The 19,515-nt window shown below is 41.5% G+C and overlaps 2 protein-coding genes across 51 annotated transcripts; both read left to right on the top strand.

The window, feature by feature from the left end:
* The first annotated feature begins 505 nt into the window (after positions 1-505).
* Positions 506-16,010, top strand: LOC134861352 (meprin A subunit beta-like). 50 transcript variants are annotated; one of them, XM_063878480.1, is made up of 48 exons: positions 609-779; positions 959-1,041; positions 1,238-1,256; positions 1,354-1,392; positions 1,508-1,533; positions 1,623-1,710; positions 2,023-2,140; positions 2,395-2,573; positions 2,841-3,059; positions 3,381-3,542; positions 3,732-3,962; positions 4,091-4,540; positions 4,645-4,818; positions 4,989-5,094; positions 5,233-5,274; positions 7,815-7,853; positions 8,100-8,138; positions 8,253-8,294; positions 8,405-8,446; positions 8,662-8,700; positions 8,813-8,854; positions 9,553-9,594; positions 9,810-9,848; positions 9,961-10,002; positions 10,398-10,436; positions 10,550-10,591; positions 11,260-11,301; positions 11,549-11,587; positions 11,701-11,742; positions 11,858-11,899; positions 12,115-12,153; positions 12,420-12,461; positions 12,709-12,747; positions 12,861-12,902; positions 13,013-13,054; positions 13,270-13,308; positions 13,421-13,462; positions 13,657-13,695; positions 13,809-13,850; positions 13,961-14,002; positions 14,217-14,255; positions 14,368-14,409; positions 14,604-14,642; positions 14,756-14,797; positions 14,908-14,946; positions 15,149-15,187; positions 15,326-15,365; positions 15,543-16,010. In XM_063878480.1, the coding sequence occupies exons 2-47, from the start codon at positions 979-981 to the stop codon at positions 15,360-15,362; spliced, it is 3,213 nt and encodes a 1,070-aa protein (XP_063734550.1). In that variant the 5' UTR covers positions 609-779; positions 959-978; the 3' UTR covers positions 15,363-15,365; positions 15,543-16,010. The 50 variants fall into 50 exon arrangements, 48 of the variants coding, with proteins under 48 accessions (XP_063734597.1, XP_063734582.1, XP_063734596.1 ...); XM_063878482.1 differs by lacking the exons at positions 7,815-7,853; positions 9,553-9,594 and adding exons at positions 5,385-5,426; positions 9,248-9,286; XM_063878479.1 differs by lacking the exon at positions 7,815-7,853 and adding an exon at positions 5,385-5,426 and having other exon boundaries at positions 610-779.
* Positions 16,011-17,787: 1,777 nt separating this feature from the next.
* Positions 17,788-19,384, top strand: LOC134861358 (protein FAM200A-like). The gene is made up of 2 exons (XM_063878533.1): positions 17,788-18,829; positions 18,968-19,384. The coding sequence occupies exon 1, from the start codon at positions 17,795-17,797 to the stop codon at positions 18,824-18,826; it is 1,032 nt and encodes a 343-aa protein (XP_063734603.1). The 5' UTR covers positions 17,788-17,794; the 3' UTR covers positions 18,827-18,829; positions 18,968-19,384.
* Positions 19,385-19,515: the final 131 nt, after the last annotated feature.

Here is a 19,515-nt window from a genome sequence, read left to right as displayed (position 1 = left end):
TTCGGAAAGTTTCAGGTAAAAGACTCTCTCTTTTTGTCCTGATCCATTTATATAAAAACCTGTCTGAAAATGAGCAGATCAGATTTAACCACTTGGTGATGTCACAATGTGTTTTTGGTTGTGCAACCATTAGCCAATAACCAACCAAGGTAACACCTGCCCACAATCATTTCCTCAGAAGGGCACGAGGAGAGGCAGCTCATTTGCCTTTCAAGCTACAGACACAGAATCAGCGATTTAGGAACAGGGCTGAAACAGAGGGGTTTATGGCTACAATGCATGAACTGTTTGCTATTTCAAGCCAAACGCTTCAGAGACATGTTTTGTTTATATATGAGACCTAATTACATTGTTGAAAAGAGTATAATAGGCGACCTTTAAAAAACAACATTTGTACAACTTACATGTGTTATGAACTGGTCTAGGGGAACTTAGACATAACATTAAAATGTGCACTCCCCACTCCCAAGAAATAGTCAAGGACAACGAAAATCAACTTTAGTAGTTTGATGCTTCAGATGTGAGACAAAGCTAACATAACAAACCAAGCGTCTGTACAAGAGAAAACCTAAAGTTACCTAACCGAACAAATTTAACAAATGCAGGCTTCTTACCTAACTTTCTGTATGACGTTTAGATGAAACACAGTATCTGTTTGTCTGCGAGTATAGTCTGCATATTTTTGAAACCAGTTTTTCCTTTTTAACATATCAAGTTCATCTGTTACAGCCAAAGCTTCTCATGTTCAGTTAGGGAACGGACAATCAAGCTGGCAGAAGGTAAACATATTTCTGTCTTCTTTAATTAAAAACTAATTACATTTATCATTTATTTAAAGATACATTTAAAGAAAACTGATTTAGTAATATATTCTCATGTCATTATTTGAAAAATATTATTAATTTAATTCATACTATATACGTTTATTCATACTGTCTATCTCTGTTGCATATTCTAGGTTTGTTCCAGGAAACAAGGATGAAAGGCTACATTTTCCTTGTTGTGACCTTGATAGTTTTATTATCATTCTCACAAAAAACGGTAAGTGTTACTTTATTGTCTTTTCTGTGAAATCATGACGTATTTCATGCTGCAGATTTTCTTAAGCGTTTCATTTCGTAAAGCTCATTGCAGGTTAGGGTCGGGTTAGGGATTAGATAGATAGAATACAATCATGTTGTACATAAGATATTATATTACTACATCTGTTAATGTGATCAAATGCCATTGTTCACAGGTCGGAACAGAGATAGTGGGTAAGTTGTAGTCATATTTATTTCATAGAATGTAACTACTGTAATCATACAATTAATCAATCAATTCATATGGCAACCTCTCATCTGTTTTTTGTAGATATCGGTGAAAGCAAGAGCATTGAAGAGGCAAACAAGGGTAAAGTCAAACATCTTAATATCATTAAAGGGGCCTGTTTTAATATTGTCGTTTTTCACGTTCATATTTAACCTGTCTTTGTTTGACAACACAACCCTTTTATGCTTTATCTTAGGTTTTTGGGAGGATGATATCCTGAAGGTGGGTTTTTTTTGTTGTTGTAATTATTTCAATTGAAACTCAGGTTTGAATGATTTCTGTCAACCATTACATTTCTTTAATCTTCTCAGCCACCACCAAACACACAGAGGAGTGCCATTACTGATGGGGACAAACTGTGGACATCCCCAGTCCCATATGTTTTGGACAAAGACCTTGGTGAATATAATTTCTCCTGCATTAGCCAGAATATTTGTCCTTGGTAGACAGAAGAGCTATGAGTCATGTTAGGGTGTTTGTTACTTTATATCACTAGTTTATTACTCATCGGTTCTCGGGTGACTAAGAACCACATAGCAGCAGCACATTGATGTGAACAGAGCTACTTTGGCATGATCTTAATCTAACGTGGATAAACAGGATCCACCAGAGCAGCTATGCCAGTAAGAAACCAGGAAAGAAACCTAAACTATGCATTGACATTATCTTTTCTTTGTTCTTCTTTTGAAAAATTCCCATGCACAATGGAAGAGATGAATGCTAAAGGACTCGTCCTGAAAGCCTTTGACCAGTTCAGGTTGAAGTCATGTTTTGACTTCAAACCAAGGGACTCAGAGGAGTATTACATCTCGGTCAAAAAGTTAAGCGGGTATGTTATTTTTTCCTTGTGTTCCCATTCACTACTTGTTAGCTTCTTTGTCCACACATTTGTTTTCACATTAGATCATTTCAGAAATATGTGATTGACCATATTTGGTCATCTGTATGTAAATGAGCTGCTGCGATTTAGGGGCATGTTTTGATCGTTCAGACGCATATTTGATCTATGAATGCTTTTGATAAATGAGGCATGATAAGGTCAGTCAAAATGCTGTTACTCATGACTGCTCTTCTACCATTCAGATGTTTTTCATATATCGGGAAAGTAATATCCAACGGACAGAACCTCTCCATCGGGGCTAACTGTGATTCAATAGCAGTTGTTGAACATGAGTTCCTCCATGCTTTAGGCTTCTACCATGAACAGTCCAGATATGACCGAGATGATTATGTGACCATTGTTTCTGAGAACATCCAGGAAGGTTTGTCAAAGACTCTTATTAAACATGCCTTAAGGAATATGAAGGACCTACAAAGGGGTGGAAACAATAAGATATATAAGAACATATCATCAATATTGTGTCTGAATACAGACAGTATAATCAAAAGTATTTTAAATATATGAATCGTTTGGTGGTAATACATGTATAAATGCTGAAATTAAAACCATACTATTCTTCCAAAGAATCTTCTTCATATGTTAATGAATTAAAATAAATAATGGTTGGCTTTTATATATCCTGATCTAGGCCGTGAGCATAATTTTGACAAAGAAAGCAATGAAACCACCACCACCCAGGGAGTCCCGTACGACTACTGGTCAGTGATGCACTACGGAAAAGATGCGTTCACTAATGGCAACGGGTCAACTATTATAACCAAAGACCCAAAGTTCCAGGATGTGATTGGTCAGAGACTGGAAGTGAGTCCCAAAGATGTTCTGGAGCTGAACCTCCTCTACAAATGCAGTAAGTGTTCAGAGGTTGGTGGGGATATGATAATGCTATTTGCAGCCCAGCAAGTTTTTTCAAGGGGTATTTTAAGGAACATTTAAGGTCTACAATTATCATTGCCTACAGCACAAGCTTGAACTACAACTATTCTTCATTCATTCCTATCAAGAACACAATTGAAGCTAACTTAATGATTCCTGTGAACATGAATAAGGACATTGAAATGCAGTTGCAGAAAATGTATTAAAATGTATTTGAACAATGAATATAGATCTTACTGATGAAGACTTTCTTTAGATCACATTGCAACCCAATGTTCTTTATTCTCTTCTGCAGATTCAACCATTGCTTTTCAGATGCAGTGCAGCTTCTCTGATGAGACCATGTGTGAAATGACTAGCTGTTCACAGAGTGGGCTTGCCTGGGAAATGGTAACAAAGGTTACAGGGGGTCCTATGTCTGACCACACCAATCTACCCAGTGGCAGTGGTGAACAAGGTAAGATTTTTAAATCTAACATTGTATTTGTGTACTGCAAAACTCGGCCCTGACAATTAAAATGTTCACTATTCCTATCCACCTTAGGTCATGTTATGTTTGAAATGTTGAATTTCTCAAATATATCCCCACAGATAATGATTAAAACCACAAATAACAACTTTTTTTTCGGGACAATACATATTCTAGGTGAAGATGCGGGTTACTTCATGCATGTTAGCACGGCATCAGGTCAGGAGGGAGACTCAGCCTGGCTGGAGACCCACAGGATGAGTCTCAATAGGGAGCATCATGTCCAGTGTCTCCAGTTCTACTATTACCACAGTGGGAACATGTCAGACCACCTCAACATCTGGATCAGAGAGTTTCAGGATGAATTGGACCTCAAGGGAACCCTACGTCTCATGGGACAGATCACTGGTAATGTTGCATCTGGTATCATCCTCTATACATAGCATTGAAGAGACTTGAGTTTGAAAACTATATATCTCATGCACCTGTTAATATTCAACAAACACAATTCAGACATTATGAAACTCTTCCTCCAGGTGGACCAACAAAACACTGGAAGCTCCATCATGTTTCCTTGAATGCCACCGAGCACTTCACGGTGGAGTTTGAGGCTCGTAAAGGAGCAGGAAGTTCTGCAGGCGGCTTCTCAATCGATGACATCAATCTGTCAGAGATCGAATGTCCACATGTTACTATTCAGCTTGATGACTTTGAGCCACTTTTGAACTCTAGTAGAATCGGCACCTTTATTTACAGCCCTCGGCAATACTCCAGCGGGGGCTATGCTTATAGGGTTGCGGTTGCACTGAATAATTCACATTTCGGATTGTTTGTGCAACTCGTGTCTGGTGAAAATGATGAACGGTTGGAGTGGCCTTGCACAGAAAGGCAGGTGACCTTCAAAATGCTGGATCAGAATTCCAACACCCAGCTGCAGATGTCCAAGCAATTAAGTATCACCACTGACCGACGGATTTTGACTGATGGTAAGTCTAAAAGAACAAAGAAAAGTTCAGCAGCTATTTAAATTAGAAGTCTCAGGTTTAGCACACTGACAGTGTTTTTGCTTTCAATTGCTTTCTATAAACAGGCAACTATCTGTGGGGCAATCCTCGTCAGTTTGGATCTTCATACGTAGATGATACTGGTGAAACTATCTTTACCGGAACTCTGTTTGGCAGATCCTCTTTTGCCAATGAAAATGAATTAAAAACCAGAGAGTTCCTCAAGGGAGGAAGTGTCATTTTCACCTTTAGCTTCCAAGGCAGGCTGATTTTTTTCCTTTAAATGTTTAACTTTACTGTGAGTTCCCATGTTTTATTCTTTGCTAGATATTACTGCTCTCGTCTTACTGCTTACATTAAACCTATATTAAATAACTGCATCTAAGTTCAGGATTGTTGCGGATAATTACTTAACTTCATTATTTTCTAGATATCACTCCGCTAGTCAATGGAAGTGCACTACCAAGTCCTGAAGTGGTACCAGCAGAGATTAAATATCCTCCGAAAGATCTGAACAGAGGCTCTTGCGCATCAAGGTAGGACATTTTCTTAACAAATGATTTATTTTAGCTCTGAAACAATCTCTTGTTTAAAAAAAAGAAATCAGGTTTTATTGTCATGTTGAGAGATATAGATTTTAATTTGCCTTTCAAATGATACTATGCATTTCACAGCACCAGCACTCCTAAACCTCACCAAACCACGAATGAGAGCAGGTATTCACATTTACACACAACTGTTAAACTTGTGTAAGGGTCAAAGTCATGTGTAAGGTGTAATAGCAGTGTTTCTATATGCTTTTCTAATCATGCTATACATTTTACAGCTTCATCACCCATGATCCCATGATGGAGACCACAGATTACAGGTAATCCTCAAACACTTTACACTTTCAGTTATTGTAAGCAGCAATAACAGTGGGAAGGACAATCGAAATGTGATGCTTTGAGGGTTAATCAACTTCTTAAATATATATAAGATCTCCATGTTCACATTAGGGTAAAAAAGCTTAATGTGATGCTGTTGAAGATTTAAGAAAAACCCTGATTTCTCTGTTGATTCTGAGCTAATGATGTCTTTACACACCTTTCCAATGGTGCTATTCATTTACAAATAAAAACGGGGGGAAAAAAAAAAAAAACACAAAAACAAACAAAACAAACAAAACCACATAAACAAAATAAAACAAAAAAAAAAAAGACACTCAAAAACCACCACCCCCCCCCCTACCCCCCCCCCACCCCCCCCCCCCACCCCCAACCCCCCCAACCCCCAAACCCACCCACGCCCGCCCCCCAAGGACCCCCCCCGCCCGCCCCACCCCCCGCACCCCCCCCGCGGCCCCCGCCGCGCCGCGCCCGCCCCCCCCCGCCCCACCCCCCCGCACTTACCCCCCCCCCCCCCCACCCCCACCCCTCCCACCAGCCCCCGCCCCCCCCCCCGGCCCACCCCCCCCCCGCCCCCCCACCCCCCCCGCCCGCCCGCCCCCCCGGTGCTCCCTCCCCCCCCCCCCCCCCCCCCCCCCCCCCCCCCCCCCCCCCCCCCCCCCCCCCCCCCCCCCCCCCCCCCCCCCCCCCCCCCCCCCCCCCCCCCCCCCCCCCCCCCCCCCCCCCCCCCCCCCCCCCCCCCCCCCCCCCCCCCCCCCCCCCCCCCCCCCCCCCCCCACCCCCCCCCCCCCCCCCCCCCCCCCCCCCCCCCCCCCCCCCCCCCCCCCCCCCCCCCCCCCCCCCCCCCCCCCCCCCCCCCCCCCCCCCACCCCCCCCCCCCCCCCCCCCCCCCCCCCCCCCCCCCCCCCCCCCCCCCCCCCCCCCCCCCCCCCCCCCCCCCCCCCCCCCCCCCCCCCCCCCCCCCCCCCCCCCCCCCCCCCCCCACCCCCCCCCCCCCCCCCCCCCCCCCCCCCCCCCCCCCCCCCCCCCCCCCCCCCCCCCCCCCCCCCCCCCGCTCCCGTCCTGCCCCTCCCCCGCCCGCAGCCCCCCCCCTCCGCCCTCCCGATCGCCCCGTCCCCACGCCACCTCCCCCCCCCCCGTCCCCCCCCGCCGCCCCGTCCGCCGCCCCCCACCCCCTTCCTGGCCCCCCCCGCCCGCCTCCGCCCCCCTCCCTCCTCCTCGTACCTAACCCCCTCACGCGCCCCTCCCCTCCCCCTCCCCCCCCCACCCCCGTACCCTCCCCCCGCCCCCCACCCTAGCCCCGCCATCCCCTCCCCCCCACACCGTCCGGCACCCGGTCGCCCCCCCGCCGTAGGGTCCTGACCCCCTCCTTCCCCTCGCCCGGCTCCCACTCCGGGCCCTCTCCCTCCCCCTGTCCTCCCCCCCACACCGGTCCGTGCCCCACTCCCGATCCGCTCCGCCCCCCCCCACCACTCCCCCTCCGCCCCCCCCCCCACACCGCCCACCCTTCACCCCACATCCCCCCTTCAACGCAATACTTCACCTATTCATCCAAATCCACCCCACACCGACCTTAAACCATCCTACATCCCATATGTGCTATAAGTCAGCATCAATTACATCCCTAATTACATCCTTCTATCCAAATCACAGCACCGAACCACTCGACCGTACCCCCCAAAAACCACCAATGAGAGCAGGTATTCACATTTACACACAACTGTTAAACTTGTGTAAGGCTCAAAGTCATGTGTAAGATGTAATAGCAGTGTTTCTATATGCTTTTCTAATCATGCTATACATTTTACAGCTTCATCACCCATGATCCCATGATGGAGACCACAGATTACAGGTAATCCTCAAACACTTTACACTTTCAGTTATTGTAAGCAGTAATAACAGTGGGCTTTGAAGCTCTTAATTTGATGATGTTGAGGTTAGTCAACTTGTTACATATTTAAATATGAAAACAGGTCCCTATGTTCAAATCAAGCATGAAAGTACATTTCTAGCAAAGTTCAATTTGATTTGTATATGCTTTTTAAATCATACTATGCATTTTACAGCAATACCACCGATAATGCTCCCAGAACCACAAATGACAGGTGTCTACATTTACTCAAACACATTTCACTTGAAGAATTTGTAAGATGTGTAAACAGTGGGCTCTGAAAAGCTAAATGTGATGCCTTTTGAAATATGTTATGCATTTTACAGCTTCACCACTCTTCCGACCCCAAAAACCACCAATGAGAGCAGGTATTCACATTTACACACAACTGTTACACTTGTGTAAGGCTCAAAGTCATGTGTAAGGTGTAATAGCAGTGTTTCTATATGCTTTTCTAATCATGCTATTCATTTTACAGCTTCATCACCCATGATCCCCCAGAGACCACAGATTACAGGTAATCCTCAAACACTTTACACTTTCAGTTATTGTAAGCAGCAATAACAGTGGGAGGGACAATCTAAATGTGATGCTTTGAGGGTTAATCAACTTCTTAAATATATATAAGATCTCCATGTTCACATTAGGCAAAAAAAGCTTAATGTGATGCTGTTGAAGATTTAAGAAAAACCCTGATTTCTCTGTTGATTCTGAGCTAATGATATCTTTACACACCTTTCCAATGGTGCTATTCATTTTACAGCAACAGCACCAGTGATCCCCAGATGACAACAGATTACAAGTATTCACATTTACTTACACTCATCACATCTACAGTAATTATCAAGCAGTCTTAACAGTGGGCTTTGAAGCTCTTAATTTGATGCCTTTTGAATGATGCTATGCCATTTCACAGCACCACCACTCTTCCACCCCCAAAAACCACCAATGAGAGCAGGTATTCACATTTACACACAACTGTTAAACTTGTGTAAGGCTCAAAGTCATGTGTAAGGTGTAATAGCAGTGTTTCTATATGCTTTTCTAATCATGCTATACATTTTACAGCTTCATCACCCATGATCCCATGATGGAGACCACAGATTACAGGTAATCCTCAAACACTTTACACTTTCAGTTCATTGTAAGCAGTAATAACAGTGGGCTTTGAAGCTCTTAATTTGATGATGTTGAGGTTAGTCAACTTGTTACATATTTAAATATGAAAACAGGTCCCTATGTTCAAATCAAGCATGAAAGTACATTTCTAGCAAAGTTCAATTTGATTTGTATATGCTTTTTAAATCATACTATGCGTTTTACAGCAATACCACCGATAATGCTCCCAGAACCACAAATGACAGGTGTCTACATTTACTCAAACACATTTCACTTGAAGAATTTGTAAGATGTGTAAACAGTGGGCTCTGAAAAGCTAAATGTGATGCCTTTTGAAATATGTTATGCATTTTACAGCTTCACCACTCTTCCGACCCCAAAAACCACCAATGAGAGCAGGTATTCACATTTACACACAACTGTTACACTTGTGTAAGGCTCAAAGTCATGTGTAAGGTGTAATAGCAGTGTTTCTATATGCTTTTTAATCATGCTATTCATTTTACAGCTTCATCACCCATGATCCCCAGAGACCACAGATTACAGGTAATCCTCAAACACTTTACACTTTCAGTTATTGTAAGCAGCAATAACAGTGGGAGGGACAATCTAAATGTGATGCTTTGAGGGTTAATCAACTTCTTAAATATATATAAGATCTCCATGTTCACATTAGGCAAAAAAAGCTTAATGTGATGCTGTTGAAGATTTAAGAAAAACCCTGATTTCTCTGTTGATTCTGAGCTAATGATATCTTTACACACCTTTCCAATGGTGCTATTCATTTTACAGCAACAGCACCAGTGATCCCCAGATGACAACAGATTACAAGTATTCACATTTACTTACACTCATCACATCTACAGTAATTATCAAGCAGTCTTAACAGTGGGCTTTGAAGCTCTTAATTTGATGCCTTTTGAATGATGCTATGCATTTCACAGCTTCACCACTCTTCCACCCCCAAAAAACCACCAATGAGAGCAGGTATTCACATTTACACACAACTGTTAAACTTGTGTAAGGCTCAAAGTCATGTGTAAGGTGTAATAGCAGTGTTTCTATATGCTTTTCTAATCATGCTATACATTTTACAGCTTCATCACCCATGATCCCATGATGGAGACCACAGATTACAGGTAATCCTCAAACACTTTACACTTTCAGTTCATTGTAAGCAGTAATAACAGTGGGCTTTGAAGCTCTTAATTTGATGATGTTGAGGTTAGTCAACTTGTTACATATTTAAATATGAAAACAGGTCCCTATGTTCAAATCAAGCATGAAAGTACATTTCTAGCAAAGTTCAATTTGATTTGTATATGCTTTTTAAATCATACTATGCATTTTACAGCAATACCACCGATAATGCTCCCAGAACCACAAATGACAGGTGTCTACATTTACTCAAACACATTTGACTTGAAGAATTTGTAAGATGTGTAAACAGTGGGCTCTGAAAAGCTAAATGTGATGCCTTTTGAAATATGTTATGCATTTTACAGCTTCACCACTCTTCCGACCCCAAAAACCACCAATGAGAGCAGGTATTCACATTTACACACAACTGTTACACTTGTGTAAGGCTCAAAGTCATGTGTAAGGTGTAATAGCAGTGTTTCTATATGCTTTTTAATCATGCTATTCATTTTACAGCTTCATCACCCATGATCCCCAGAGACCACAGATTACAGGTAATCCTCAAACACTTTACACTTTCAGTTATTGTAAGCAGCAATAACAGTGGGAGGGACAATCTAAATGTGATGCTTTGAGGGTTAATCAACTTCTTAAATATATATAAGATCTCCATGTTCACATTAGGCCAAAAAAAAGCTTAATGTGATGCTGTTGAAGATTTAAGAAAAACCCTGATTTCTCTGTTGATTCTGAGCTAATGATGTCTTTACACATCTTTCCAATGGTGCTATTCATTTTACAGCAACAGCACCAGTGATCCCCAGATGACAACAGATTACAAGTATTCACATTTACTTACACTCATCACATCTACAGTAATTATCAAGCAGTCTTAACAGTGGGCTTTGAAGCTCTTAATTTGATGCCTTTTGAATGATGCTTTCCATTTCACAGCTTCACCACTCTTCCACCCCCAAAAACCACCAATGAGAGCAGGTATTCACATTTACACACAACTGTTAGACTTGTGTAAGGCTCAAAGTCATGTGTAAGATGTAATAGCAGTGTTTCTATATGCTTTTCTAATCATGCTATACATTTTACAGCTTCATCACCCGTGATCCTTGATGGAGACCACAGATTACAGGTAATCCTCAAACACTTTACACTTTCAGTTCATTGTAAGCAGTAATAACAGTGGGCTTTGAAGCTCTTAATTTGATGATGTTGAGGTTAGTCAACTTGTTACATATTTAAATATGAAAACAGGTCCCTATGTTCAAATCAAGCATGAAAGTACATTTCTAACAATGTTCAATTTGATTTGTATATGCTTTTTAAATCATACTATGCGTTTTACAGCAATACCACCGATAATGCTCCCAGAACCACAAATGACAGGTGTCTACATTTACTCAAACACATCTGACTTGAAGAGTTTGTAAGATGTGTAAACAGTGGGCTCTGAAAAGCTAAATTTGATGCCTTTTGAATGATGCTATGTATTTTACAGCTTCACCACTCTTCCGACCCAAAAACCACCAATGAGAGCAGGTATTCACATTTACACACAACTGTTACACTTGTGTAAGGCTCAAAGTCATGTGTAAGATGTAATAGCAGTGTTTCTATATGCTTTTCTAATCATGCTATACATTTTACAGCTTCATCACCCATGATCCCATGATGGAGACCACAGATTACAGGTAATCCTCAAACACTTTACACTTTCAGTTATTTGTAAGCAGCAATAACAGTGGGTGGGACAATCTAAATTTGATGCTTTGAGGGTTAACCAACTTCTTAAATATATATAAGATCTCCATGTTCACATTAGGGGAAAAAAGCTTAATGTGATGCTGTTGAAGATTTAAGAAAAACCCTGATTTCTCTGTTGATTCTGAGCTAATGATATCTTTACACACCTTTCCAATGGTGCTATTCATTTTACAGCAACAGCACCAGTGATCCCCAGATGACAACAGATTACAAGTATTCACATTTACTTACACTCATCACATCTACAGTAATTATCAAGCAGTCTTAACAGTGGGCTTTGAAGCTCTTAATATGATGCTTTTTGAGTGATGCTTTCCATTTCACAGCACCACCACTCTCCCACCCCCGAAAACCACCAATGAGAGCAGGTATTCACATTTACACACAACAGTTCTGTTAAACTTGAGTAAGGCTCAAAGTCATGTGTAAGGTGTAATAGCAGTGTTTCTATATGCTTTTCTAATCATGCTATACATTTTACAGCTTCATCACCCATGATCCTTTGATGGAGACCACAGATTACAGGTAATCCTCAAACACTTTACATTTTCAGTTCATTGTAAGCAGTAATAACAGTGGGCTTTGAAGCTCTTAATTTGATGATGTTGAGGTAAGTCAACTTGGTACATATTTAAATATGAAAACAGGTCCCTATGTTCCAATCAAGCATGAAAGTACATTTCTAACAAAGTTCAATTTGGTTTTTATATGCTTTTTAAATCATACTATGCGTTTTACAGCAATACCACCGATAATGCTCCCAGAACCACAAATGACAGGTGTCTACATTTACTCAAACACATTTCACTTGAAGAATTTGTAAGATGCGTAAACAGTGGGCTCTGAAAAGCTAAATGTGATGCCTTTTGAATGATGCTATGTATTTCACAGCTTCACCACTCTTCCGACCCCCAAAAAACCACCAATGAGAGCAGGTATTCACATTTACACACAACTGTTACACTTGTGTAAGACTCAAAGTCATGTGTAAGGTGTAATAGCAGTGTTTCTATATGCTTTTCTAATCATGCTATACATTTTACAGCTTCATCACCCATGATCCCATGATGGAGACCACAGATTACAGGTAATCCTCAAACACTTTACACTTTCAGTTATTGTAAGCAGCAATAACAGTGGGTGGGGACAATCTAAATGTGATGCTTTGAGGGTTAACCAACTTCTTAAATATATATAAGATCTCCATGTTCACATTAGGCAAAAAAAGCTTAATGTGATGCTGTTGAAGATTTAAGAAAAACCCTGATTTCTCTGTTGATTCTGAGCTAATGATATCTTTACACACCTTTCCAATGGTGCTATTCATTTTACAGCAACAGCACCAGTGATCCCCAGATGACAACAGATTACAAGTATTCACATTTACTTACACTCATCACATCTAAAGTAATTATCAAGCAGTCTTAACAGTGGGCTTTGAAGCTCTTAATTTGATGCCTTTTGAATGACGCTATCCATTTCACAGCACCACCACTCTTCCACCCCCAAAAACCACCAATGAGAGCAGGTATTCACATTTACACACAACTGTTAAACTTGTGTAAGGCTCAAAGTCATGTGTAAGATGTAATAGCAGTGTTTCTATATGCTTTTCTAATCATGCTATACATTTTACAGCTTCATCACCCATGATCCCATGATGGAGACCACAGATTACAGGTAATCCTCAAACACTTTACACTTTCAGTTCATTGTAAGCAGTAATAACAGTGGGCTTTGAAGCTCTTAATTTGATGATGTTGAGGTTAGTCAACTTGTTACATATTTAAATATGAAAACAGGTCCCTATGTTCAAATCAAGCATGAAAGTACATTTCTAGCAAAGTTCAATTTGATTTGTATATGCTTTTTAAATCATACTATGCATTTTACAGCAATACCACCGATAATGCTCCCAGAACCACAAATGACAGGTGTCTACATTTACTCAAACACATTTGACTTGAAGAATTTGTAAGATGTGTAAACAGTGGGCTCTGAAAAGCTAAATGTGATGCCTTTTGAAATATGTTATGTATTTTACAGCACCACCACTCTTCCGACCCCAAAAACCACCAATGAGAGCAGGTATTCACATTTACACACAACTGTTACACTTGTGTAAGGCTCAAAGTCATGTGTAAGATGTAATAGCAGTGTTTCTATATGCTTTTCTAATCATGCTATGCTGTTGAAGATTTAAGAAAAACCCTGATTTCTCTGTTGATTCTGAGCTAATGATATCTTTACACACCTTTCCAATGGTGCTATTCATTTTACAGCAACAGCACCAGTGATCCCCAGATGACAACAGATTACAAGTATTCACATTTACTTACACTCATCACATCTACAGTCATTATGAAGCAGTCTTAACAGTTGGCTTTGAAGCTCTTAATTTAATGCCTTTTGAATGATGCTATGCATTTCACAGCACCACCACTCTTCCACCCCCAAAAACCACCAATGAGAGCAGGTATTCACATTTACACACAACTGTTAAACTTGTGTAAGGCTCAAAGTCATGTGTAAGATGTAATAGCAGTGTTTCTATATGCTTTTCTAATCATGCTATGCATTTTACAGCTTCATCACCCATGATCCCATGATGGAGACCACAGATTACAGGTAATCCTCAAACACTTTACACTTTCAGTTATTGTAAGCAGTAATAACAGTGGGCTTTGAAGCTCTTCATTTGATGATGTTGAGGTTAGTCAACTTGTTACATATTTAAATATGAAAACAGGTCCCTATGTTCAAATCAAGCATGAAAGTACATTTCTAGCAAAGTTCAATTTGATTTGTATATGCTTTTTAAATCATACTATGCGTTTTACAGCAATACCACCGATAATGCTCCCAGAACCACAAATGACAGGTGTCTACATTTACTCAAACACATTTGACTTGAAGAATTTGTAAGATGTGTAAACAGTGGGCTCTGAAAAGCTAAATGTGATGCCTTTTGAAATATGTTATGTATTTTACAGCACCACCACTCTTCCGACCCCAAAAACCACCAATGAGAGCAGGTATTCACATTTACACACAACTGTTACACTTGTGTAAGGCTCAAAGTCATGTGTAAGATGTAATAGCAGTGTTTCTATATGCTTTTCTAATCATGCTATGCTGTTGAAGATTTAAGAAAAACCCTGATTTCTCTGTTGATTCTGAGCTAATGATATCTTTACACACCTTTCCAATGGTGCTATTCATTTTACAGCAACAGCACCAGTGATCCCCAGATGACAACAGATTACAAGTATTCACATTTACTTACACTCATCACATCTACAGTAATTATCAAGCAGTCTTAACAGTGGGCTTTGAAGCTCTTAATTTGATGCCTTTTGAATGATGCTATGCATTTTACAGCTTCACCACTCTTCCGACCCCAAAAACCACCAATGAGAGCAGGTATTCACATTTACACACAACTGTTAAACTTGTGTAAGGCTCAAAGTCATGTGTAAGGTGTAATAGCAGTGTTTCTATATGCTTTTCTAATCATGCTATGCATTTTACAGCTTCATCACCCATGATCCCCCGGAGACCACAGATTACAGGTAATCCTCAAACACTTTTTTTTCAGTTAATTGTAAGCAGCAATAACAGCTAATCAACTTCTTAAATATATATAAGATCTCCATATTCACATTAGGCAAGAAAAAAAGCTTAACTTGATGCTGTTAAAGGTGAAAAAACAAACAGATCTTCATTTTGAACTAATTACATTTTGCCTTTCCAATGGTGCTATGCATTTTACAGCACCACCACCAGTGATCCCCAGATGACAACAGATTACAGGTATTCACATTTAGTCATTTGTAAGCCGTAATAACAGTGGGCTTTAAAACTCTTAAAAAACCCTAATTTTACTGTAAAATACAGTGGCCTTCGATAGCTTAATTTGATGCCTTTACAATGATGCTCTGCATTTTACAGCACTACCCCCCTTCGAGCCAACAAGAACCACGGATGACAGGTATTCACATTTACTCACATGATGCATTTCCTTCGAAAGCTTTGAAAACAGTGGGCTTTAAACCCTAATTTGATGCTGTTGATGCTACTCTATGTTTATATAAAAAATATGTTATATATGGGACACGTTTCAAAAATCCTTCTTTTTAATTTATCCATCCCTTTCTTCCGGCTTCAGCATTTTTGGCTTCTCTCCTGGTTTGGTGTGTTCTCCTGTCCTCACCCTCCTGCTGGCGTTGTTTCTGTTGGTACCTTGATGCACATCTCGCCGCTGCTCATGACGGGCCCGGTAAATGTGCCACTGGCCGAGGAAATCAGCTGTATTTAACTTGTCATACTTTTTTACAAATTATTAAAAAATGATTGATGTTTTATATTGGGTGGTGGTGGCAAAGTCCATAGGGACTTGGCCTGGGAACTGGAAGGTCAGCAGTTCAATTCCCCGAAAGACCAAGTTCTACCATGGTGTCCCTGAGCAAGGCAGCCTACTGCTCAAAACACTAGGATTGGTCAAATGCAGAATGTAAAATTTCCCCTCTGTGGGTCGAGTAAGCGTTCCTTCTTTTCTTCTTGGTGGTAGTCGGATCACTACTTATATAGCTACTTATGCATGTTTGACTTAATTAAATACCTCTACTGATTTGTTGCTTGTATTTGTTTGAAATTCTTTAAGGAAATGTGTCTGTAGACTTACAGACGTTACTATACAACCATTTCTCTCATATTTTACTCTTATGCAAATTGCCATTTATTGCCATTTATCAAATAAACATAAAGCTTCTTTAATAACTGAACTGTTATTGACTGCTTTGAAGTACAGTAAATAAAAATGACTGTGCTGGGTATAGATATAAAATAGATAAATATATAACAGAAGCAATATGTAAAATATAGTCTAATGTCCAGGGACATCAGTAGGTTAAATAGACTACGAAGCTGCTTGCCGATAATAAATAGAAGAAGAACATAATTCAATTAAAAAGAGGTGCGCACTACTAGTCCAGGGTAGTAACACAATGTTGCATTCATTTGGAGTCACTGGATCATGGCAGACGTTAAAAATAAATTAGACTAAGAAACTGATTTTTTGTAAAATGTTCATATAAAATAGAAACATCAATAAAATGCGGGAAGTGTTCCTCTAGTCCAGGGGTTTTCAACCGGTGGTCCGCGGACCCCTGGTGGTCCGCGGCGGCATTGCATGTGGTCCGTGACAAGAGCCTATGTTGATCAGTTCACCATTGTTTTTTTTTAATATAAATTCGCTTTGATATTTCAACACATTTCCAGAATACCGTTACATATCGTGAAAAATATGTTTAAAATAATATAAAGGAAATTCAAGCTGACAGAATGTAGCCTTGCGCCTATCCAGTCTATGGTAGCCTGTGATTCGCTAATGGTAATGAGTTGCGTCGCTAACCTCACTTATTATTCATTACGTACAGTCTTGCGAGCAAAGTTGACACACATTTATAAGCATAGCCGACGAGAGTATTTTAAGATAGGTTGTAGTACAGCAAACATTTGTTACATATGTACTAGTCTAGCTATATATCTAGCACCAATGGATCGTTTTGTAGTGAGGAAAGTGCCAGAGGGACAGGCTGCCATGACAGAGGGTCAGGCTGCCACGACAGAGGGACAGGCCGCCACGATAGGGCAAGGACAGGCTTCCGAAGCGTCAACTTCGCAAAAAAGACGAAAAAGAAAATACAATGAGGAATATGTTAAATATGGATTCACAGTGACGACAGACAGAGCAGGAGAGGAGGTACCACTGTGTTTCGTATGTTCAACAATTCTCTGTGATGAAGCTATGAAGCCGTCGAAACTTACGCGGCATATGGAGACGCATCACGTCCACTTGAAGGCCAAACCCGTTGAGTACATGCAACAGATGTTGCGTGATTTCAAAGGACAGCAGGCTACCATGAGGAAGAGTGCAAAAATAAATGAAAACGCACTGAAAGCATCGTATCTGGTCGCTCTCAGGGTTGCAAAAATTAAGAAGCCCCATACCATTGCAGAGCAGCTTATATTGCCAGCAGCCATAGATATGTGCAGAGCTATGGTAAGCGAAGAATGTGCCAACAAATTAAAAACTATTCCGTTGTCAGACAACACAATCGGAAGACGAATTGGGGAAATGGCAAATGATGTCAAAGACCAGCTGATGGCAAAACTTCAGACAGTTCTGTTTTCCCTTCAAATCGACGAGACGACAGATGTTACTAATGATGCGCAACTGTTAACATTTGTGCGATACGAGGACAGTGGCACTATGTGCGAGGAATTTCTTTTTTGCAAACCACTGCCCGGGGCGAACTACCGGTGTAGAAATATTTAAAGCACTGGACGATTTTTTCACGGAGCACAATATCTCGTGGCAGAGGTGCGTTGCATTATGCAGCGATGGGGGCCCGAGCCATGAGTGGCAGCAAGACTGGACTGTTTGCGCATGTAAGGAGGGTGGCTCCGGGGGTAATTTGGACACACTGCCTGATTCATAGAGAGGCTCTCGCCTCCAAAGATCTCAGTGTTGAGCTCAGTGGTGTGTTTGATGTCGTTGTCAAGACGGTCAACTTCATAAAACGAAACGCATTGAATACACGCCTGTTTTCATCCCTATGCCATGACTTGGGAAGTGAACACAGCTCTCTCCTTTATCATTCAGAGGTGCGTTGGCTGTCTCGCGGCGCTGTGCTCGCCCGTGTGTTTGAACTACGCGGAGCTATCTACGAGTTCTTGTGCGAGAAGCATTCTGATCTGGCTTCCAATTTCAACGATAGTTACTGGTTAACTAAGCTGGCGTACCTCACAGATGTTTTTGCAGAGCTGAACAAGTTGAACAGCTCCATGCAAGGGAGAGATGCAAACGTCATGCAGCTCTACGAGAAGCTCGACGCATTTGTGAAAAAAATGTCAAAGTGGATCGAACGAGTGGAGAGCAATAACTTGGCGATGTTTCCTTCAGTTGAGGAATACCCTGACAGCACTGACATCAACGACACTATATGTGAGCATTTGAGGAAGCTTGTGCGTCAATTCGCAAAGTACTTCACTGATTCGGAAGAGTGGCGCCGTGACAGCAAGTGGATCCTGCTCCCATTCAGTGACGATGCATCAGTAGGGTCAAGTCTGACGGCTGTGGAAGAGGATAAGCTGATTGAGATGTCCACAGACTCTGTCAGGAGGCATATGTACGACACACAGCCCCTTGTTAAATTCTGGATAAGTTGCCAGACAGAATTTCCACAGCTTGCTGCAAAAGCAATGAGGTGTCTTTTGCCCTTTCCAACCACATACCTGTGTGAGAGTGGTTTTTCTACACTGGCGTACTTAAAGAATAAGTACAGGGCTAGGCTTGATCCAGAGAATGACATGAGACTGTCTCTGTCTACCATTTCGCCACGAATAGACAGGCTGTGTGGACTTCACCACGCCCAGATATCACACTGACAGGTAGGCCTAATTCTCCCATGTTTTCACTGTTACGACCCTGGCGGGTTTAGGCCCCGCCCTGTGTTAATGGTAAGCCTGTTCTCTCTCCCTGCTTTTCTCAATCTCTCTCTGCTTTTCTCAATCTCTCTGTCTCTACAGCAGGTGATTGGTGACAGGTCTGTCCTGGCTGGGTTATAAAAGCCCTGACCAGCCAGCAGTTGAGGCTGCCTTGGTCTTCATTTGTTGGATTTTGGTTCTCCGGTGTTGTTGGATTTTTGTTCTCCGTTGTTGTTTTGTCACACACCTAGACTGACTTTGCATGACATTTTTAGTTACTTTTCCCAATACTGAATTGCACAACACTTTATTATTCTTTATTCTTTCTTTAAAATAATCTTTAATTTAATTTAATTTAATAAATCTACTTTTATTATTATAAAATCTGCGTGGCCTCTCTTTCATGTTTCATGCATTGAGCTATGCATGTAACACCAAATACGCACGCGCAGGCACATCAGTGGGCCGCGGATTGCTTTCCTAGTCCGAATGGTGGTCCCTGGGACAAAACCAGTTGAAAACCCCTCAGTTGTACACTTGGTATGTGTTTAGGTGTTTTTTATCTGCATTTGTTCACACCTGTTCTTCTATTGGGTCCCTGGTTCTCGAATGTTTAGAGCCCACTCTCTCCATTTTGTTGCGGTGCTCGC

The sequence above is a fragment of the Eleginops maclovinus genome, chromosome 3 (assembly GCF_036324505.1).
Source record: "Eleginops maclovinus isolate JMC-PN-2008 ecotype Puerto Natales chromosome 3, JC_Emac_rtc_rv5, whole genome shotgun sequence".
Lineage (NCBI taxonomy): Eukaryota > Metazoa > Chordata > Actinopteri > Perciformes > Eleginopidae > Eleginops > Eleginops maclovinus.
The sequence above is the reverse complement of the archived record's forward strand: the minus strand, read 5'-3'. Positions and strand labels throughout refer to the sequence as shown.

Bases quoted from the DNA above. Each gene is read 5' to 3' on its own strand.
- LOC134861352 (XM_063878479.1), top strand. From the start codon at position 979: ATGAAAGGCTACATTTTCCTTGTTGTGACCTTGATAGTTTTATTATCA. The intron at 10,003-10,397 runs GTATTCACATTT...TTCATTTTACAG, and splicing joins AAAACCACCAATGAGAGCAG to CAACAGCACCAGTGATCCCC. The intron at 14,643-14,755 runs GTATTCACATTT...TGCATTTTACAG, and splicing joins CAGATGACAACAGATTACAA to CTTCACCACTCTTCCGACCC.
- LOC134861358 (XM_063878533.1), top strand. From the start codon at position 17,795: ATGAGTGGCAGCAAGACTGGACTGTTTGCGCATGTAAGGAGGGTGGCT.